Source organism: Lepus europaeus, chromosome 3, assembly GCF_033115175.1.
Source record: "Lepus europaeus isolate LE1 chromosome 3, mLepTim1.pri, whole genome shotgun sequence".
Classification (NCBI taxonomy): Eukaryota; Metazoa; Chordata; class Mammalia; order Lagomorpha; family Leporidae; genus Lepus; species Lepus europaeus.
In genome coordinates this window covers 811509-832833 of record NC_084829.1, presented here as the reverse complement: position 1 = coordinate 832833, position 21325 = coordinate 811509, and the positions used below count along the sequence as shown (strand labels likewise).

The following is a 21325-nucleotide window of genomic DNA, read 5'->3' as shown; positions in this document are numbered from 1 at the left end:
ATGCTGAAAGGAACACGGTGTCCCTGAGAACAGACCTGACACCCAAGGCTTTGACTGACTTCTCTGTTGCCCAGTTTGGGGACTAACTCTGGCTTTTCTTGTCTCCATTTTCTTTCCACGGTGCAGCTTTAAAAAGGCTCCCAAGACCGTTCTTTTTGAAAGTTTAAGTTCAGATATGGAACAAGGGAATTCTGGAGAAAGACAACTGATATCAAGGAAGCCAAGCCCCTGGTGAGACAGGAGGTCACGGTGAGCATTCGTGCGGCAAGTACTCTACCGTGCGGGTCAGGTATTCCAAGGTGATCACGGAGAGCAGTTGTAAAGCTGCCATCAGCAGCTTTGACTTCTGTTTAACCCCGTAGGGACGCTCTTTCTGCTCTGCTCGGTATCCTACACAGCGCCAATGTTTTGTTTTGCTGCCCAGTTGAATGCCTGCTTTTCAAAATGGGACTCAGATTATCTGGGGATGCTGGCAATGCAGTTTCCTTGAAAGCAGAGACTCCTGCTCTGTGGCCTCTAAGGTGGTAGCCACAGTCACAAGCAACTGGAACAGACGTCAGGAGTAAGTCATCTGCAGCCGATCTGATGTAACTCAGACATGCAGATAAGGACAAACCAGCTTTTGGTTTTTGTTTTGTTTTTCGGTTATCACCAAACACTTCACTCCTCACAGTAGGGATTTAAGACTCCTAAAACACAAAATGACAACACAGCTATTGCCTCTAAAGATATACGTTCATGAGTGGATTCACAGTTAAGGTTTCTGTGTGTTTGGAAGATGGACAGGTACACACAGAAGGGGTGAAGCAGGCAGAGCCGGAGAAGTCAGGCCTCTGGAATCTCCCATCGCCTGCCTCGTCGCCTCCTGCCCCTCCGCTGCTGCTCTGGTGCTTCCCGCCCCTGTGAGAGCTGCTCCTCCCCTTCCTTGGGCCCAGACAACGGACCTGAGAGCGTGTTATTGTAACAGGACGCACCAACACACTCTCACGACACATTCGCTGGTGATGAAGCAGTTTCTCGCTTTTGTAAGTATGAGCACCGAAGCTCAGAGTGAGGGCATCCACTGATTAAAGGAGCTGATGGGATGGTCTCCTTCTTCTGGGATCCTCGGCAGAGAGAGCTTCTTAGAGACACCGTCTTTGGCTGCGTGCTAAGGAGAGGGACCAGACTGAACGAGGCACCGAGCCAAGGCCACTTGCAGGGGAGGTCACGTTCCGCTACACATTCTCACAGTATTAACAGGATCAATCTTAAATTCAAGAAAATCACCAGAAAGAACTGATGACAGTTAACTGACATAGTCAATAGGTATGTGTTTATTAACTTACTGACGTCTGGTGTTTAAGGAAACCAAGCTGAGCCACTGACCATGAATTGGGGAAACGAGAGCGCCCCCCAGGAGTTCGTTCTGTTGGGTTTCTCAGATCGGCCGTGGCTGGAGTTCCCGCTCTTTGTGGTCTTCCTGGTCTCCTACATCTTGACCATCTTTGGCAACGTGGCCATCATTCTGGTTTCCCGCCTGGACTCCAAACTCCACACCCCCATGTACTTCTTCCTCACCAACCTGTCACTCCTGGACCTCTGCTACACCACAAGCACAGTCCCGCAGATGCTGGTAAACATATGCAGCACCAGGAAGACAATCAGTTACGGCGGCTGCGTGGCCCAGCTTTTCATTTTCCTGGCCTTGGGCTCCACGGAATGCCTGCTGCTGGGCGTCATGTCCTTCGACAGGTTTGTGGCCATTTGCCGGCCTCTCCACTACTCAGTCATCATGCACCAGAGGCTCTGCCTGCAGCTGGCAGCCGCATCCTGGGTTAGTGGCTTCAGCAACTCCGTGTTGCAGTCCACCTGGACCCTTCAGATGCCCCTGTGCGGCCACAGGGAAGTGGACCACTTCTTCTGTGAAGTGCCCGCGCTGCTCCAGCTGTCCTGTGTCGACACGACGGCAAACGAGGCAGAGCTGTTCTTCATCAGCGTGCTCTTCCTTTTGATACCTGTGACACTCATCCTCATATCGTACGCTTTTATTGTCCAGGCAGTGTTGAGAATGAAGTCGGCTGAAGGTCAGCGGAAGGCGTTTGGGACCTGTGGCTCCCACCTCATTGTGGTGACACTGTTTTACGGGACAGCCATCTACATGTATCTGCAGCCACCATCCCCGGCCTCCAAGGACCGGGGCAAGATGGTTTCTCTTTTCTATGGAATCATCACACCCATGCTGAACCCCCTCATCTACACGCTTAGGAACAAGGAGGTAAAGGGGGCTTTTAAGAGGTTGATTGCAAGGGTCTTATTAAAAAAAATGAAACACACAAGTGGTAGACCATGTTAAAGACTTAATCCTTGTGTAGCTTAATAAGTTAATTTCCTCTAAATTATTTTATTCTGAGTACTATTAGAAAGATTACTGTGAACTTCAGATAAAATGTCACTCACAGAGAACCTTGTTTGCTTCCAGTGCTTAAGTGTATTCATTGCACAAGTCTTTCATGGTCCCCCAAACAGTGTCACCTTAAAATCCAGAGGGTGCCAGCTTTCACACCACTGCTCTGTGCATTTGGGGAAGACTCTTAGCTTAGGGATCTGTATACATACACATGTATTCACACACACTCACAGATGCCACAATTTTTTACACAATTGTGTATTCAATAGAAGTCTGTAAAGACCACCCATGATCCTCTTCTCTTGATTATGGGTGTAAGGTTCACAGCTAGGATTTTAACACTATTCTGTATAGCATAGCACTAAACTGTGTACAGCATTTCTCTTCTGCAGCTCCACTTAGATCTCCCATTCTCTTCTTTCTGACTTTCCACTTCTAAGCTGGAGTCTTATTCTATTCCTTCTACCAAATAAAATTGTAGTTATATTTTAGACCTGAACCAAATAATCTTTTGACCTTTTTAATGATCCCCCAACTATATATATTATTCTCTATCCTTTTAACCTCTAAAGCACTTGCAATTTAAATAATAAAAAAGAACACCACATAATGATGTCCATTACTTGGAGAAGGCATTTTTCCTTGTGCAAGAAGAGAAGTTTATTAACTCCATATTAGTCCCCTTGACGTAACACAGGTCATAACTTATGCTTCTTCCTGATGACACTTAGAACTCGAAGGCTGAAGATGTTCTCACCCTGTGAACTGATTACTTGGTTGGTTCTGTGGTTTGCTGCACTGCAATCAAATGCCTCTTCACTACCCTTCTTTTTTCCCATTGTTTTTTTCTATCAAATGTGCTGGCATCCTATGGTTTGCATCCTGAATGTTCCATTTCTGATCAAGCTCCCTGCTAATGGCCTGGGGAAAGCAGCAAATGATGACCCAAGTGTTGGTTTGGGCCCCTGTCACCCACATGAGAGACTTGGATGAAGCTCCTGGCTCTGGCCTGGCCAGCCCTGGCTGTTGTGATCATCTGGGAATGAACCAACAAATGGAAGATCTCTCTCTTTCTCTCTGTATCTTGATCTCTTCCTCTCTCTCTCTCTCTCTCTCTCTGCAGCTCTTTCAAATAAATAAATCTTTTAAAAATGAATTTGTTATGCTTTTCTCTTGTTAATGTGTCTTTTGTCATAGGAATGTGGATGGTGACACTTAGGATGAGTGAGGAAAAATGCTTCGCCTCCCTGCCCTGTGACCTCTCTCTCTCTTTCTCTCTCCCTACCTGTCTATCGTATGAGTTTATACTGATATCTGACTTTAATCCAATACCACATGATCCATTCCAGCCTTCCCCTTGCTTATTTATAAATTATTTCCCTAACAGTGAGAAAGCCAGCTTCCAGCCTGTACTTTATTTTTCTTAAAGTTTTTAGAAACATGTATTTATTTATTTGAGGAGCAGCGTGGCAAGAGAGGGAGAGAGCTATTGGTGGCAACAGCTGGGTCTGAACCAGGCGAACAAAGCCAGGTGTCAGGAACTCCATCCTGGTCTATCATGCGGGTGGCAGGGGCCTTGGGCCATCTTCTGCTGCCTTCTCCGGTGCATTAACAGGAGCATGGATTGGGAGCAGAGCAATGGGGGCTCAAGGTCAGCCCCTACTTATTTGTTTACCCCTAGTATTTATGCAAAGTAGCTTCAGATTTGAAAACTCACTTCCTCTAGAGAGGCACTCCCACCAAATAGAGGACAGTGTTCACGTAGTTATTTCAGATTTGGCCTTAAGGTATCTGGTCAAGTGCTTTTCAGAGTCACTTGGATTACTTGCTGTGTCCCACATCAGGTGCAGTGAGGCTATGACACATCTTTGTAATACAGTGGTTTCACTTGTCAGAGTTGGCATTCCATCCAAGATGAACTGACACCCTGGTTAGCTCTGAAAAAACTTGCTTATAGTTAATTGGACTTTTTGTGGTATCTAATCCCCTAATTGGTTTTCACAAAATGCATAGAGCTGGATGTCCATCCTTATTTCTGTGCCTTTCCGGAATGCAGTCCGACAGCACATGGCCTTTGCTGTCTCCCATTCTCTCACTCACTGAAATGCATTTTGGATTCGTCCATGTTGTCCTGCGGATCAGCAGCAGTCTGCAGTCATCACTGGCTAGTATTCCATGCTATCGGGCCAGGCACAGCTCCCATTGCCCTGTGGGAACACATCTTGGCTGCTTCCGGCTGTGTGTCTATGACTAACACTGCTGTGAGTGTTGATGTACATGTTTCTGTGCTTGCGATGGTTGGATCATAGTTTGCTTTATATTTAACTTTATAAAAACTGCCAAGCTGTCTTGCAAATGACTTGCTTTGCATCCTCACCAGTAGGAGATGAGAGTTCTCGTAGCTCTACGTTATGGTCAGCATTTGGTGCTGTCCGTGTTTTGGGCTTTGCTATTCTGATAGGTTTGTAGTGACATCCCGCTGTTATTTAATTTGCATTCCCCTAATAAATGTTACAAAGCATCTCTTAATATACAGTTTGCTTTCTGTATGTATGTGGTGATGTATCTGTTTCTGTTACTGATACTAATGTATCTGTTACTGGTGCACTTTAAGAGATCTTCATATTGACAGTGTTGCACTTCACCCTAGCCCTGCCATGTGGCAAACAACTGAAAGGTAAAGAAATACCCTGTCCTTTGTGCCCCAGGAAACAGTCTATTGGGAACTGTCACAGCGCCACAGTGGGAAATAGAGGTTCTGGTGGACTTGCTCCTGCTTCCTGCCACACAGCTCCTGTGGTCCTGGGAACTCTGCAGTGATGAGGCCTCCTCAGCTCGCTGTGGCGATCACTGGCCGTTGGGGTCACCAGAAAGAGCAAGGCACAGTAGGACGGTTGGGACTTGCAGCCCCACCCGCAGATCTGGGGACGCAGCTCCTGCCCCTGCGCAGTCATTTAATCAGAGGTCGGCCATTGCAATCCAAGGTGATGGGGCGCACAAACCTCCCAGGCGGCCCACGCCAGCTCCAGGAGACAGAACCTCCTGAGCTTGGGGTCCTTCCTGACCCTGTCCTGTGCGCTTCTTTATCCGCATAGTCACTGGAATGGCTTACAACCTCTAGGAGAATCCAGCAAACACAGGTGGAGTGTTTTAACTCTGTGATCTGTTCAGCAAACAGCCTGTGAGCTGTGACTGGGCCAGCCCGGTGAAGCAGAGCCCGGGGCCCTGGGGACGGATGCCGGCTCCAGGTGGTCAACATCGCAGCCGAACTAACCCAGGACCCTCGGTGTGGACGAAGTGAATTCCCCCACGCGGGGAAGAACCCCAGCTGGCCGGTGTCAGAAGCACCAGGAGCTTCACTCCCGTCCTCACGTGGGTTGAGATGAGAACTCCCAGCTGCTTTCCAGAGAAGGCCTGAGGCCGAGGCAGAGGGGCCCAGAGGGGAGCCCAGGGCTGCCAGGCACCGTCGGAACCCCAGCAGGGCCTCGGGCACCGGGAAAGCGCGGAGCCCCGCGCACAGGCCCGGAGAAGCCGCGGTTTACGAAGGAGGCCGGGCTCGGCAGCGCACCGGACTTTGTCCAGAAATGTGGAATTCCCAGGATGAGCGAAGGGGCCTTGCAGGGAGGTTGGCAAGACACAGCCTGCAAGTTAACCTGACTGTCCCTGCTCCCTGGAGGCCCCGGGGTGACGCCGGGGTCATCTGAAGGGGAGGCCGTGGTTCCTCCAAATGGCCTTGTGAGGACGCCAGGCAGGGCCCTCCCAGCGGCCACGCGGTTCTGTCCACAGCAGGGCCACGGAATGGCGCCCGCGAGAAGGCCACAGCCAAGGCCACCCTGTCCTGTAACACCAGAGGCCAACGAGAGAAAAGCAGTAAATGCCGTCGGGCATTGAGCCTTGGGACCGAAGCCCCGAGGTCCAGGTGGGGGGAGCGTGGACAGGCCGCAGGCCGGGCCGCAGTGGAGGCCGCCTGGGCCCTGGTCAGCGGCCGCTGGGCAGCTCGCTCCGTCCCGGCCGGGCACGGGGGCTGCGCCGCCTCCCCCGGGGCTGGGCCCTGGTCAGCGGCCGCTGGGCAGCTCGCTCTGTCCCGGCCTGGGCGCGGGGGCTGCGCGGCCACCCGCACGGTCTGGGCTGCGGTCAGCGGCCGCTGGGCAGCTCGCTCCGTCCCGGCCTGGGCGCGGGGGCTGCGCGGCCACCCGCACGGTCTGGGCTGCGGTCAGCGGCCCCTGGGCAGCTCGCTCCGTCCCGGCCTGGGCGCGGGGGCTGCGCGGCCACCCGCACGGTCTGGGCTGCGGTCAGCGGCCGCTGGGCAGCTCGCTCCGTCCCGGCCTGGGCGCGGGGGCTGCGCGGCCACCCGCACGGTCTGGGCTGCGGTCAGCGGCCGCTGGGCAGCTCGCTCCGTCCCGGCCTGGGCGCGGGGGCTCCGTCCCCTCCCGCACGGTCTGGGCTGCGGTCAGCGGCCGCTGGGCAGCTCGCTCCGTCCCGGCCTGGGCGCGGGGGCTGTGCCGCCTCCCCCGGGTCTGGGCTGCGGTCAGCGGCCGCTGGGCAGCTCGCTCCGTCCCGGCTGCGTTGCTCCCGCGCAGCCGTCTTCCTCAAGGCGGCACCGGGGGCCGCGGGGTTGCAGCGGGGCTTTTCCCCGGACTAAAGAGCGGACGTTGTGAGGCCTCGTCAGCAGAGCGGAGAGCTATCTCAACATTCTGGGGAAAAAAAAAAAAGTTTGGTAAAATTAAAAAAGAAAGCCTCTAAAGAGTTAGCAAGCACCTTGAACCTTGCCGAGCATTGGTGGTTCAGTGGTAGAATTCTCGCCTGCCACGCGGGAGGCCCGGGTTCGATTCCCGGCCAATGCATCGCCGGTTACGTTTTGACTTTTCTAAACATCTCACAAGTTATTCGACTTCAGAGGTCTTGGATATCCCCAACTAGTGTGGGTTTTTTTTTTTTTTTTTTTCTCATTCAAACTTCCCGACTCCGCACACAGCTGCGGTCGACTCCCCCAGGAGCCCGGGGCAGGCAGACCAGCGACTTTCCCGAAGAAGCTCGCGCTGTCGGGTGCTTGAGGTCCACGTTTGCGGAGCTCCTTTTCCTGTCTGAGGCGAGAAGAGAGCTAGCAGTCGAAAGGAAAAAACATTTTAAAATTGAGAATCAGAAAAGCCATCAGAGGAAACGCTTTTAAAAGGCGAACTTCAAAGGCTCGCTACCGGGAGCAGCAGAGTGGCGCAGCGGAAGCGTGCTGGGCCCATAACCCAGAGGTCGATGGATCGAAACCATCCTCTGCTAATGTTTTTCCCCTCCCCTTTTAACTCAGAAGCAGGAGGCACAAAAATGAAATGCTCCGCGTCCAAGAACCATAAAGCGCTTTGCTCAAAGTCGCGTTCCTCTGCGTGTGGCGCTGGGGACGGGTCCGGGGGCGGTGACCCACGTCTGCTGCCAACATCTGGCTAAGGAGACGGTGTGTGTGTGTGTGTGTGTGTGTGTGTGTGTGTGTGATCAGCAACTCCCAGCGATCTCCTCCCCACGTTTTCCTCCTTGACACTCACCTCTACGTAGCATAGAGCTCATTTTACTTATTCATTTAGTGTTTCTCCCAATGGGAAGGTTCACAAGAGAGCGATTTTTGTTTCGGCCCGTGGTTGCCACTTTCCCCAGAACGTGGCCTGGCACATGTTAGGTACTGGTGATCTGGCAAACGTCAGCTACAGAATCGCCGAGTTATGGTTCACGGCCACCAGTGTTCGACATTCTTCACCATGTTTCACCTTGTAGGAAGCTACAGAGGAGTACGAAAATGGTCTGTTATTTCACATGATGACATATCGACTACAAATCGTTTATATAAAAAAAGACGTAAAATGTAAGTGCTCCTCGATTCCAGCCCCATCCTGTGACCCACTCTCGGGGCGTGAATCTGAAGTTAGAGGTCGATGAGAACACAATTTCTGTCTGACGCGAATGTTAAAAGCAGATTCTCAGTGAGAAGCTTTCCAATCCCACACATCAGCAGCTCGTGTGATTTCTCTGTGAAAAATAAAAAAGAAAGAAAGAAAAAGCCCCGACATGAACATTCTATTTTGTCCTGGGTCCTATTTAAGACAACGATTCTTATTTAGCTCTTGGATATTGTGACCGAGGTCAGAACACCCTTTCAAGGTGGACAATCCAGGCAGCCTCAGAATTTCCTACGAGACGTGAATTCTCTCTGAAGATTTTCGCACTGGTGAGCATAAACACAACCAGGGAACAGTTAGGCAGCCATGTTGAGGAGACCACGGGCCCTGCAAGCCCCGTCTCTGTCCTCTCTGCTTTTTCCAAGCTCCGAGCTCCGTGCCATCTGCGGATTTGTCACAGGTCCACGTGGAGCAGGCCTGTTTTCAGCACTATTTCCACGGGACGGAGACTTTGTGATCACTGTTCACGCAGGAGGAGGAGACCAGGAGCAGACAAGCCAGGGGACCACAGGGAACCAGTGACGGGGGCTGCCGGGAGGCTGAGGGCCAGAACTCCTGAGTCCTCGAAGGGTTCATGCAGCTGCCCACTCCACAGCCTGGGGTGAGATTTCCAAGAATTCCCTGCAGGCCCGACTCTCCTGGTGTGGGGCCTCACTCTGCCGGCAGGAAACCTGGTGACGCGTGGAGGAACAACATGGACTGAGACTCTTCCCCCTGCCCCCGCCCTCCTGTCCACACTCAGCCCCTGGAATTGTCAAAGGCAACACAAACACAGAGAGGACTCTCCAATAAAGGGACTTGGGGGGGGCGGTAGTGGGGGTGGGGGTAGGGATAAAGACCAGGATTGCGGTCTGGAAACAGCCGGGCCGCTTCCAGCGTGTCCAGAGAACAAAGGGAGGATGAGGGCTTCCCTGGGCCACGAAACCCCACACGTGGTGTGCAAGGAAGGCCCACTGGTCCTTTGGTGCCAGTGGGAGTGAAGCTGTCCAAGGCCGATCCCACTCTTGTTGCTCATCTTCTGGACGCTTCCCCAGGCCGTTTCAGTGTTCGGGCTTTCATAGCCAGGCGCTAATTAGCGGTGTTCCGCCTACTCCTGAACACACAGGCCCTTCTCAGTGCTGTGGAGAGAAATCCCTTCCCTCACAGGCAGCTGAGGGGCAGACCCTGCCCTGGGCGCCAGGGAAAGGCCCAGGCCCCTGGCCTCTGACAGCCAGACCTTGGACATTGTCACCAGGACTCAGGGAAGTAGCATTCAGATTCAAAACGTTTGCAAATGACTGTTTTGCTCTTAAAAAACATGTTGCCTTACTCACAAGATGCAAACTGACATCTTTTTCTTCCCTCAAGAATTTAAGCATGGTGCTATTTCTTTCTTTAAGTCTGACAAAGACAGCCAGTTCTTCCTGCTTCTCACAGGAGTGGAGGTCAATGAAATCCCTAATCACAGACAGAATCTGAGCCTGTGCCCCCTTTAAGTGGAACGTTGGAAGTGGGGGGTGGGGGCAGGGGAGAGTGTTCTGGAAACAGGAGCAGAGAGGCCACAGCACAGAAACAGGGGCTGGGCTTCAGCCTGATCCCAGGCACCTCCACCTCCCTTCCTTCCTGCTTTTGTTCATTGTAAGACAGGCGAGAAAGCAACACTCCCTAGAGAGAAATGAGGACATTGCAGAGACAGGATCAAAGAAGACAGAGGTAGAATGTGTCACAATAACAAATCCAAGGGAGGTGCATATGCTAATCACTAGCTGTGACAACCATTTGCTCACTCCCTATAGTTTGTTCACATAACATCACACCTTGTCCCCTTAACGTATATAACTGATTTATTAATTGAAATATTAAGGGGCCAGTATTGTGTTCAGAGGGTCGAGCTGTTAGGAGGAAGTCAGATATGAGCTTATGTGTGTGTGACATAAAGGCCTAAAGAGTTGACATCTAGGTCCAGCATATGCATCTCAAAGTCACCCCAATAACGTCTCAGGGGCAGCCCAGTGTTTGCATCCCGCCCTGCCCCTCTACCCGCTAACCTGCCTGGTGGGGGTCCCGCCCCTTCTGCCTGACAACCTTCCAGATGCAGCCCAGTATCTGCACTTCAAATACCCTGCTCTGGATCCTGATCCTCCAGGGGGTCTTGCTCACCCTTCCTCTAACCCAGGACAGCCCCAGCCAGGCTTCCTCTGGTCTGATAACTTCAGGGGGAAAACTCAGATAGGAATTTTTCATATTTACATCCAAAAAGTCCTTTATTCCAGGAGGAGCAGAGGTGGGGAGGCAAGACCCATCCCCTTAAAATCCTCCGGCCTCAACTGGACTGCGCGCTCAGCCCTCTGCCTCTCTGCTGAGCCGCCCGCCTGGCCTGGCCGGGTGTATTCCACTCAACCACGTAACCTCGCTCTCCCCCAGTCTGAGCGACTGGGCTCTCTCAGGTTCTGTCTGGAGAGGTGCCCGGCCGTTCTTACAGAGGTCCCTACCCTAATAAACCTTGCTATCTTGCTTTCCACTACTCCGTCTCACGCCTGAATTCTTTCTTGCGGGAAGACAAGGACCCTTGCCATTCTCCAGTAACAAAGCCGCCTGTGTCACTGGCATCCCACATGATTCAAGTCCCAGCTGCTCCACTTCCCATCCAGCTCCCTGCTAATGTGCCTGGGAGAGCAGAACACGGCCCAAGCTCTGGGGTCAGAGAGTTCCAGGTTCATGGCTGGCGCCTGGCCTAGCCCCAGCTGTTGTGGCCATTTGGGGATTGAACCAGCGAATGCAAGATTTCTTTTTCTTTCTGTCTTTCCCTTTGTATGTATCTCTGCCTTTCAAATAAATAAATCTTTTTAAAAATATTGATTAAAATATGGCAGATGTAGCACAAGCAGCAAAGAACGTGTTTATTGATCCATATAACTTTTAAACCCACAATAAACACTTCCAGAATTTTTTTACCACCGCCACCTCTTTACTGTGAGTGAAGAATTTAAAGTTTTTCTTTCAATCACTTTATCCATTCATTTAACTGGCAGAAAATAGCTCTTGAGGGCCTATCCCGTGCTCCACCCAGAGAGGCCAAGGGAGGAGGGGGTTTTCAGCTGAGGATCTAGAAAGCTGGGAAGGCCGGGGTGTGTGGCCTGGGCCTGGCAGGGTCAGTAGATCAGACAGCTTTCACGGCCCGAGGTTTTGTTTGTGGCCAGAGATCCTGTGCGAGATGACTTGATGACGGCAGCAGATGTTGGTTTTGTTTAGTTCGAGAAAGATCTCTCGAACTGGTTCGAGCATTGTCTGCTCCATTCTGATCCAGTTGCCTGCTCATGGTCTGGAAACGCAAATCCTTGGGCCCCTGCACCTACATGGGAGACCTGGATGCAGTTCCTGGCCCTGCCCTGGCTGTTGTGGCCACAGGGGATGGAAGATGTTTTTCTCCCTCTCTCTGACAGCCTTTCGAATAAATAAACCTCGGCATTAAGTCTTAATCTCCGGAGTGAACGGTTATGGAGACAGGGCCCTGGGGGCCTCACAGAGGAAGAGACGGGGCAGCGTTGGAGGGCACAAGGCAGGCCACGGGAGGGCACAAGACAAGGGGAGGGGCCTCGGGAGAAACCAGCCCTGCTGAGGCTTTGATAGCCAGAGGGCGAGAAAGTAAGTCTTGTTTAAGCCTCTGTGCTGTGCGAATCCTATCACACGGAGCCCGGTTTTAGCGGGATGCTTGGAAGAGAAAGTCTCTCTCCAAGGAAGGTATGCGAGTGGAACTTTGGAAGAAAACTCACAGGTGCTTAAAGGAAAAGGACAAAAGGAAGAGCTGCGAAGGACTGAGATGACCAGGCTGGCAGTGGCCTGCTCGTGGTGGGCGACCTGCGCCTTAAACCGCGTGATTATCGTCTCCCCAGCTCAGACACGGGGTCGGGCAGCAACCCCGCCTAAGCCCCCTGGAAACGTTCGGGTGCTTCTGCGGACCGGGACCAGAAAGCATGATCCTGTTGTCTGGTTTTAGGGACAGAACGTTTCGTTTTGAGCAACTCGGACCAAACCCAACACGACCGTCTCCGTCTACCCCGCCGCCCCGCCGGCCTGCACACGCGCGTTCGACCCTGGAGACCCTTAGTCCTGCGGCTGCGGGCCAGCGGGGTCGGCGTCGCTCCGCGGAGCCGCCCGCCCCAGCACCAGGGCGGAGGGAGCCGTCCACGGGCCGCGCCCCTGCGGCCTGGCCACGAGAGGGCAGCGCGTCCGCCCGGCCCAGGCTGGACACTACGGGACCCGCCCGCAGACCCGGCCCGGCACGGCCCTGCCACAGCCCCTTCCCCGGGCCGACGCCCCCTGCCCTGCCCCGACCCTCGGGCGCGGGGCTCTCGGGCCTCCGTCAGGAACCCGAGCCCGGGCTCCCTCCGTCCACACTGCGCGCCGCGCCCGCCTGAGCCCGGGCTTCCACCGTCCACACTGAGGGCCGGGCCTGACCCGAGCGCCGCGCCGGCCTGAGCCCGGGCTCCCTCCGTCCACACCCGAGAGCGCGGGACCCCCAACCCTAGCGCCGCGCCCGCCTCACAGCCCCAGGTCCCTGCCCCGTCAGGCGCTCGCTCAGAGCGCGGGTCCCCGAGTCGCCCGGCTCTTCTCCTAAAGCTGCAGGCCGCGCCGCGCCGCCCCCTTCCCGGGGGCGGTGCGAGGACTAAAGACCAAGCCCCCGAGACCCGTCCTCCGAGCAGCACCGCCGCACACGGAAAGCCGCCATTTCACTTCCGCGCCGCGGCGGACACTGGCCAACCACGGCGGGGGGCGGGTTAGCGGACGGCGCCGCCGCCCAATCAGGGCCGTCAGCGGCCCGGGGACGCGGAGGCGGGCGGACACCAGGTGACGTCTCCCCGCCCCTCACCCCCGCACAACAGCACAGCTGCTTCTCCGGAGAACGTGGTGGCTCTGAAAAGAGCCTTTGGGTCCGCAGGAAGCCGTGACGAGCCTACTTGGAGCTGGTGTACTTGGTGACGGCCTTGGTGCCCTCGGACACGGCGTGCTTGGCCAGCTCGCCGGGCAGCAGCAGGCGCACGGCCGTCTGGATCTCGCGCGACGTGATGGTCGAGCGCTTGTTATAGTGCGCCAGGCGCGACGCCTCGCCCGCGATGCGCTCGAAGATGTCGTTGACGAACGAGTTCATGATGCCCATGGCCTTGGACGAGATGCCGGTGTCGGGGTGCACCTGCTTGAGCACCTTGTACACGTACACCGAGTAGCTCTCCTTGCGGCTGCGCTTGCGCTTCTTGCCGTCCTTCTTCTGCGCCTTGGTCACCGCCTTCTTGGAGCCCTTCTTCGGGGCAGGGGCCGACTTCGCGGGCTCGGGCATGATGGAAACCTCTGAGTCTTCTAGCGCGAAGAAACGGAGTGTGGGCTAACGCACGCACCCTGGCTATTTGTTTGGTGCGAATGCAAATGAGGCGTAGCAGCGATTCGGATTTTCACTGGCTCACTTAGTGTCTTTCTCTCTGATAGGCTAGTTTTGATCCTGAGCTCTCATTGGTTCCTTTTGCATCTCCCGCCTCCGGAACGATGGCCTTTGAACTCCCTACGCTTTATGGAAATTAGAAGTGGGCTTGGCTTTACTGCTGCTTTCTGATTGGCTGCAGTTTGTATCCGGCCACCGGCATAGGCTGCTTCAGGCAACCACGGCAGGCTATAATTAGCTGCTTGCGCCTCCACTTGATCACGTTGCTAAGGCTCGATTTCACATCTCAGCATGTCTGGACGCGGCAAGCAGGGCGGCAAGGCGCGCGCCAAGGCCAAGACGCGCTCGTCGCGGGCCGGGCTGCAGTTCCCCGTGGGCCGCGTGCACCGGCTGCTGCGCAAGGGCAACTACGCGGAGCGCGTGGGCGCCGGCGCGCCCGTGTACCTGGCGGCCGTGCTCGAGTACCTGACGGCCGAGATCCTGGAGCTGGCGGGCAACGCGGCGCGCGACAACAAGAAGACGCGCATCATCCCGCGCCACCTGCAGCTGGCCATCCGCAACGACGAGGAGCTCAACAAGCTGCTGGGCAAGGTCACCATCGCGCAGGGCGGCGTGCTGCCCAACATCCAGGCCGTGCTGCTGCCCAAGAAGACCGAGAGCCACCACAAGGCCAAGGGCAAGTGAGCAAGCGCGGCCCGGCCTGCGCCCGCACCAAAGGCTCTTTTCAGAGCCACCACGGCGTCCACGGAAGAGCTGAGCACTAGTGAATACTTGGAAGATAAAGCACGGACACACAGCAGTGCTGGGTGTTGCAGACACAGAGAACCGGCTCTTGTCCCCTGGTCACTCCCCGCACGGCCACACAGACAGGTGGCCGATGTGAAGCCAGGGCTTGGCGCCGCGTGGTGCAGGGGTCCAAGCATTGAGCTTTCCCTGCTCCCTTCCCCAGCGGGCGGGGTGGGGCTGAACCCAGGTCTGGTGAGGTCAGGCCGGCGTGCCCGGCTCCGCTGGCCCCGGGAGTTCCCAGTGCGCACAGGACGGCGGCCCTGGCCAGAAGGACGAGGCGACACGCGCAGGTCCCCTCGGTCTGCCGGTGCCGGGCTCCCGCGAGCTCGGGGACGGCTGCCGGGTGGGTGCTGGCGCCGCGGGAGCGCACCGGTGCAGGTCCACTTGCACTGTCCGGTGGCGTCCTACGCTGCGCCAGCGGCCGTTACTGTCGCTGACCGGGGCCTGTGTGCTCTACGCCCCCTCCTCGGGCAGGCAGTTCCCCCGGCGGGGCCGACGGCCGGGCTGACGTTACCACAACCGCACAGAGCGCCCAGCTGCAGAGGCGTCTGCCCGCCTCCGTGTCCCCGGGCCGCTGACGGCCCTGATTGGGCGGCGGCGCTGTCCGCTAACCCGCCCCCCGCCGTGATTGGCCAGTGTCCGCCGCGGCGCGGAAGTGAAATGGCGGCTTTCCGTCCGCGGCGCTGCTGCTCGGAGGACGGGTCTCGGGGGCTTGGTCTTTAGTCCTCGCACCGCCCCCGGGAAGGGGGCGGCGCGGCGCGGCCTGCAGCTTTAGGATAAGAGCCGGGCGACTCGGGGACCCGCGCTCTGAGCGGGCGCCTGGCGGGGCGGGGAGCCGGGGCTCTGAGGCGGGTGCGGCGCTCGGGCCGGGTTCCCGCGCTCCCCGGTGTGGACGGTGGTAGCCGGGGCTCTGATGTGGCTGCGGTTCTCGGGCCGGGGTCCCGCGCTCCCGGGTGTGGACGGTGGGAGCCGTGGCTTTGAGGCGGGCGCGGCTCCCGGCCGGGGTGGGGCCGCTCCTCAGGATCCTGTGACGGCAGCCGGGGAGGCTAACGACCGCGCCATTCTACGTTCGCCTCCCGTCTGAGGCGGCCAAAAGAGTCTAACAACAACGCGTTTCCTTAAGAACGGTTCGCGTTCCATTCAAAAATCCTCTCCGTGGGCGGAACACGAACGCGATTGGTCCAAAGCAGGGAACGAAGTGTGACGTCAGGAGCCGTGAGCCGGATCCGAAGGGCGGGAAGGAGCCGAACGCAGATCGGAGTGGTGTCCAATCGGGTTCCGCCCGCCACAGCTCTGACCAATCAGGGCCGGGTGACCAGTATAAGTGCTGGCGGCCGGCGCGGGCTCTAAGCTGCTCTCTCTCCCAGCGTCTCGGAGCTCTCGGCCATGGCTCGCACGAAGCAGACGGCGCGCAAGTCGACGGGCGGCAAGGCGCCGCGCAAGCAGCTGGCCACCAAGGCGGCCCGCAAGAGCGCGCCGGCCACGGGCGGCGTGAAGAAGCCGCACCGCTACCGGCCCGGCACGGTGGCGCTGCGCGAGATCCGGCGCTACCAGAAGTCCACCGAGCTGCTGATCCGCAAGCTGCCGTTCCAGCGCCTGGTGCGCGAGATCGCGCAGGACTTCAAGACGGACCTGCGCTTCCAGAGCTCGGCCGTCATGGCTCTGCAGGAGGCGTGCGAGGCCTACCTCGTGGGGCTCTTCGAGGACACCAACCTGTGCGCCATCCACGCCAAGCGCGTCACCATCATGCCCAAGGACATCCAGCTGGCGCGCCGCATCCGCGGGGAGCGGGCCTGAGCCTGGCGCCCCCGCCCGCACCCCAAAGGCTCTTTTCAGAGCCACTCACGTGCCCTGGGGAACTGTAACCGCTGTGCCCTGGGGTCGGTGGGGTTGGTAGTTCACTTTCAGGTTGACTCCGTGGCGTCCGTGTACCTTGAACACGAGTGGTTAGTCGGGGAGGCCGTCTCTGCTAGGCTGCTGTGCGCGTCGGGTGGCGCCAGGGGGCACCCGTGCGCCAGGTGTAGAAGCTCGTCACGGGCCGAGACGGGGGAGGCTTTCCCGTTCTTGAGGTTTGTGTTGGAAGTTACTGACCGGCTCTGCTCCTTGTCAACCCCCTGCGTGCTCCTAGAGTTCGTGTTGATGTGGGTACTGCGCAGAACTGTAGTCAGCTCTTGGGTTAGACAAACGAAAGAATACATGAACTGCAGGGGAGTATTTTACGAAGTGTAATTAAAGACCCTAGATCCGCTTAAATCGCCTTGTGGGCAAGTTTACTGCGGGATGTGTTCAGAGTTCTAGGCGTCTTAACTATGGTGAGCAGTCTTTGTTCCATTCTCACACTTCACAAGGCTTTGCCTGGCAAGTTGGTCTGGGTGAGTGTCATGCCTGGCCACCCTCAACTTGGCTTATGAGATGTAAATGGAGAAGTTGTATTTTACGTTGTACCTTTTTTAAAATTTGGTTGCAGATTTGAAAAGGTAGAGACACCAAAGATTACCCACTACCAGCAACAGCCAGGTCCGGGCAGGCCAAAGCCAGGAGCCCAGAACTTAATCCAGATTCCTATGTGGGTGGGAGAGACCCAAGTACTTAGCCATCAGCACTGTCTCCAAGGGGTGTCCATGAGCAGGAAGCTGCATCAGAGGCAAAGTGGGGACCCAGGCATCCTAAGTGGGGGCTCCAGGTCTGTGCCAAAGGCCCACTCCTACATGCAACTCTAGAGAGCAGTCCATTCCCTACCTGCTTCACTGGCCTCTGCCGCTCAGTTATCCGCTGATCCTCTGAGTCGTTGTTGCTACATAAGCTCAGTACTGGAACTGCTGCAAAGGGCTCATGCTCATAACCTCCCTACATTCAGGGAGAATGGGACCCACATGATTTACACAGAATTCCCAAATTGCCAGAATTGTAGAATTCCCACATTGCCCTACATTAAAGCAATCTTCTAAAGCTTTCTATTGGAATCACCACCTTAAGCAAAAATAAAGTTCTGAGCACTCCTCTCTCTGCTGTTTCCCTTCCTCTGAAAAGGGAGACCCAGAATTCTGGAGGGAAACAAAGCCCCCAGGACCACTTGGTGGTGGCAAGGCCTGCTGCCCCAAGTGCTGAACAGACTGGCACCGCTGGGTGTGTAAGCACTGCATCCATTGCTTCTGGGCTGAGAACCCAACAATTAGATCAGGAACTGTCCATAGATGTCCCCAGGCCTGCACGTTCCCTGGAGATGTAGCCAACACTCCTGCCAATTAATTTCTGGCTGTGGTCACGTGACACAGTGTTCATTCAGGAGCCCCGGGGAATTACGTTGATGTGTATGTGCATATTCCGTCTCTAAAAGCCCGTATCTGGTAGCTTAGCTAAGCTCTTTCTGCACTTTGTTCTCGTCTCCCGCACAGGCATCAGCAGCAGTGGCACACAGTGAGTACCCAGTGGCAACACATCATTGTGGCTCCTCTGATGGTAGGAAGATCCACTTATTGCAAGGATCATGGGAGAAGTACAGTTGTTGCCTGATGATCGTTCATGGTGTGTATTTTGTTTCCTGGAGATTCAGAAGGTAGAGTTAAGTCTGGGGTAGCAATTAGTACGCAAAAAATCCTTACAAGTAACAGTGACCTACAAATCCCTTCTGGCTCCTGCTCGTCTCCATCCTTTGCCTTTTGCCAACACTGAGCCTCGTTGTTTGCACTCATCACCCGCTATGAGCTGTGACACGCTCTGCCCGGTTCTCAAGCTTCCGTCACTGTTCAGTGCTCCCCTCCAGACTCGACTCCGGCGACTCCCGGTCCGTGTTTTCCTCTTCGTTATTCTTGCTATGGTGCTGGGTTGCTGTGCCCGCACTTCTTCAGGACAGCAGTGTTGTATCAGCGCTCTAAGGCCTGGCACTAAAGAACAAACCCATTAGAACCTAATACGAGGACAGAGTCTGTAGCTGAATTTCCGTAGAACTGTTATGCGGTATAAGTGGTATTATCGGGGCCTAGAAGTACGGACGCGGGGACCTTTGACCTCACCCTTCCCAGCAGGGATCACTCCAGCGGCGGGCGCCCACTCCTTAGCGCCGCCGGCAGCCGCTTAAGGCATTCAGGGCCATGAGCGTCAGCACGTGCGAGCCGCCTGGCCGGGCCGCCTACTCACCGGCAATGCCTCATTCAGCAAAGCTTATGAAACGGGACCGGAACAGGAGAAAACCCAGGTACCACGAGATTCCGAGTATCACACAGAACGTAACAGAACATCAGGTGTTAAGGATCCAGAAAAACACACGTGCGACTCGGGGTCACTACACAGCAGGCACGCACATCTGAAAACACTTAGGCAAATGACCTCCATTCCAAGGTTAAGCTGAAAAATGTAAAAACGGCACAGCCGACGTCCCCTGGACGATGGGGCCTCGGGGACCGCTCGGCGAGGGCTCAGGACACACCGGTGTCAGCTATGCGGGAGCCACGCCTGGAGGAAGCAGGAGACCAGGACTCAGCACGCGTGAACCCGTCACTCGGGCAGACACGGCCGGGCCCAGGCCTCGCCCCGCCGCAGGTCGGCGTCAGGCTTCCGGGTAGTGTCGCCCTTTCCCGACCACGGGAGTGGCTCTGAAAAGAGCCGTTGTCCTCGCGCCTCACTTGGCCTTGTGGTGGCTCTCGGTCTTCTTGGGCAGCAGCACGGCCTGGATGTTGGGCAGCACGCCGCCCTGCGCGATGGTGACCTTGCCCAGCAGCTTGTTGAGCTCCTCGTCGTTGCGGATGGCCAGCTGCAGGTGGCGCGGGATGATGCGCGTCTTCTTGTTGTCGCGCGCCGCGTTGCCCGCCAGCTCCAGGATCTCGGCCGTCAGGTACTCGAGCACGGCCGCCAGGTACACGGGCGCGCCGGCGCCCACGCGCTCCGCGTAGTTGCCCTTGCGCAGCAGCCGGTGCACGCGGCCCACGGGGAACTGCAGCCCGGCCCGCGACGAGCGCGTCTTGGCCTTGGCGCGCGCCTTGCCGCCCTGCTTGCCGCGTCCGGACATGGCTGCACACAACACCGGTGTGGAAAGACCAGGAACGCCGGGAAAACAGGTACTTTATAGTCTCCTCTCAGCACAGGAGCGACGCGCTGCGATTGGCTCCGCGGGTACTTTCCTTTAGGCCAATGGAACACGGTTATGTAGGACATATGGTTTCATTGGACGAAACTGGCATCTGACGTCATCATAACATGTGGACCAATCACAACGCACCTCGTCTGCACCTAATTTGCATTACTGCCTATACATAAAGGGAACAAGGCGAGCTTGCCGCTGCTGTCTGCAGTCGTTTCGGTGAGGGTCTTTGATGTGTGAATAGGGATGCGTGAGTTGGTGACCGTGGCGCCCGTTCCTAAAAAGGGCTCCAAGAAGGCGGTGACCAAGGCGCAGAAGAAGGACGGCAAGAAGCGCAAGCGCAGCCGCAAGGAGAGCTACTCGGTGTGTTGGGCACCAAAAAATATGTTGTGCCCAGATCGTTAGAGACCCCCAGAGAGTCGATCACACCGAACTACAAAAGCAAGGTTTATTCCGGAGTACAAGCCATGACAGGGACCCCATCCAACCAACCGGCACAGCGGAAGGAGTGAGGCCCCGGTCTTTGTTTGGGAGAGTTTTTAAAGGAAAAAAGGGCTACATCAGCAGGAAAAAAGAGTTACATACAGCATGGAAGCTCTGGGTACAGGTGTAAGGGTCGCAGAACGTCTACCGCCAAGGACCGACTCCAAGAGACACTCATGCAATCAGCAAAGGGTTTATTTTCTCCAGCATGCTGGGGCTGTCTGAACACGCAGGAACAGAGCAGCCCCGAGTGAAAGAAGGCTAGGGTTTTTATACAGTGCAACAAACAAATGGGAGGGGGTGAGTTCATACAAAGATCACTAAGTTACAGGAACTTATTGTAGCTCTTTCCGGACTCCTGCAAACGTTATCGCGTAAGACAGTTACACAAAGCAGTTTTACAAGGCCATTTCTCAAGTGGATGGGGACAGTATCACAGGCAAGCGGGGACACATGTTTCAAACAGAGATAATTGGGTTCCTTATCACCATAGCTACAATGGGGTTTTTGCAGTTTCAGTTTTATGGCTTTACTTTTAAGCTTTTAACCCTTTCACAGGGAGTCACTTTGTTTAGCCATCTCTACTGTGCTGTCCTTGGTCTACCGAGCTAGCTGTCCCTGGTGAGTTGTGGTATCTCCAGAATGCCTGAATGCCTGCTTTTACAAGGACCCGGGTCTGCTATGGGAAACGGAGGCTGCTTTTTTTATTGTTTTGAAATGGAGTCACTTTGGTTCTTCAGGTGTACGTGTACAAGGTGCTCAAGCAGGTGCACCCCGACACCGGCATCTCGTCCAAGGCCATGGGCATCATGAACTCGTTCGTCAACGACATCTTCGAGCGCATCGCCGGCAAGGCGTCGCGCCTGGCGCACTACAACAAGCGCTCGACCATCACGTCGCGCGAGATCCAGACGGCCGTGCGCCTGCTGCTGCCCGGCGAGCTAGCCAAGCACGCCGTGTCCGAGGGCACCAAGGCCGTCACCAAGTACACCAGCTCCAAGTAGGCTCTCGTCATGGATTCCTGCGGACCCAAAGGCTCTTTTCAGAGCCACCCACTGTGTCAGCGGGAGCCAGTTCACTTGTGGAAATGCCTGTCTTTGCCTGGTTTTAGGTGCACTGTGTGGTTTTTCAGTTTTCTTTGGGACTCTCCACGACTTATCCATGAATTAGAGTCCCGGCTCCTGAATGGCCCGCAGAACACAGCCTTCCTCCTGGACCTGGCTGGCTGGCTTTGA

At 55.9% G+C, this 21325-nt stretch overlaps 6 protein-coding genes and 2 non-coding genes across 9 annotated transcripts; 6 read left to right on the top strand and 2 right to left on the bottom strand.

The window, feature by feature from the left end:
• Positions 1–1369: 1369 nt before the first annotated feature.
• Positions 1370–2335, top strand: LOC133756393 (olfactory receptor 2B2-like). Its single transcript, XM_062187096.1, has one exon. The coding sequence runs from the start codon at positions 1370–1372 to the stop codon at positions 2333–2335; it is 966 nt and encodes a 321-aa protein (XP_062043080.1).
• A 4827-nt stretch (positions 2336–7162) lies between these two features.
• Positions 7163–7233, top strand: TRNAG-GCC (transfer RNA glycine (anticodon GCC)). The gene has a single exon. It is a non-coding gene; the product is annotated as a tRNA-Gly (tRNA).
• A 358-nt stretch (positions 7234–7591) lies between these two features.
• Positions 7592–7663, top strand: TRNAM-CAU (transfer RNA methionine (anticodon CAU)). Its single transcript has one exon. It is a non-coding gene; the product is annotated as a tRNA-Met (tRNA).
• A 5512-nt stretch (positions 7664–13175) lies between these two features.
• On the bottom strand, positions 13176–13788 carry LOC133756714 (histone H2B type 1-C/E/F/G/I). Its single transcript, XM_062187307.1, has one exon. It carries the CDS (start codon positions 13643–13645, stop codon positions 13265–13267), a length of 381 nt encoding a protein of 126 aa, XP_062043291.1. The 5' UTR covers positions 13646–13788; the 3' UTR covers positions 13176–13264.
• A 247-nt stretch (positions 13789–14035) lies between these two features.
• On the top strand, positions 14036–14633 carry LOC133756713 (histone H2A type 1). 2 transcript variants are annotated; one of them, XM_062187306.1, is made up of 2 exons: positions 14036–14116; positions 14222–14633. In XM_062187306.1, exons 1-2 carry the CDS (start codon positions 14036–14038, stop codon positions 14426–14428), a joined length of 288 nt encoding a protein of 95 aa, XP_062043290.1. In that variant the 3' UTR covers positions 14429–14633. The 2 variants fall into 2 exon arrangements, with proteins under 2 accessions (XP_062043290.1, XP_062043289.1); XM_062187305.1 differs by having other exon boundaries at positions 14036–14633.
• Positions 14634–15916: 1283 nt separating this feature from the next.
• LOC133753226 (histone H3.1) lies at positions 15917–16772 on the top strand. Its single transcript, XM_062183681.1, has one exon. It carries the CDS (start codon positions 15917–15919, stop codon positions 16325–16327), a length of 411 nt encoding a protein of 136 aa, XP_062039665.1. The 3' UTR covers positions 16328–16772.
• A 2300-nt stretch (positions 16773–19072) lies between these two features.
• LOC133753232 (histone H2A type 1-H) lies at positions 19073–19535 on the bottom strand. The gene has a single exon (XM_062183693.1). It carries the CDS (start codon positions 19533–19535, stop codon positions 19149–19151), a length of 387 nt encoding a protein of 128 aa, XP_062039677.1. The 3' UTR covers positions 19073–19148.
• Positions 19536–19836: 301 nt separating this feature from the next.
• Positions 19837–21094, top strand: LOC133753242 (histone H2B type 1-M-like). The gene is made up of 2 exons (XM_062183704.1): positions 19837–19970; positions 20831–21094. Exons 1-2 carry the CDS (start codon positions 19854–19856, stop codon positions 21092–21094), a joined length of 381 nt encoding a protein of 126 aa, XP_062039688.1. The 5' UTR covers positions 19837–19853.
• Positions 21095–21325: the final 231 nt, after the last annotated feature.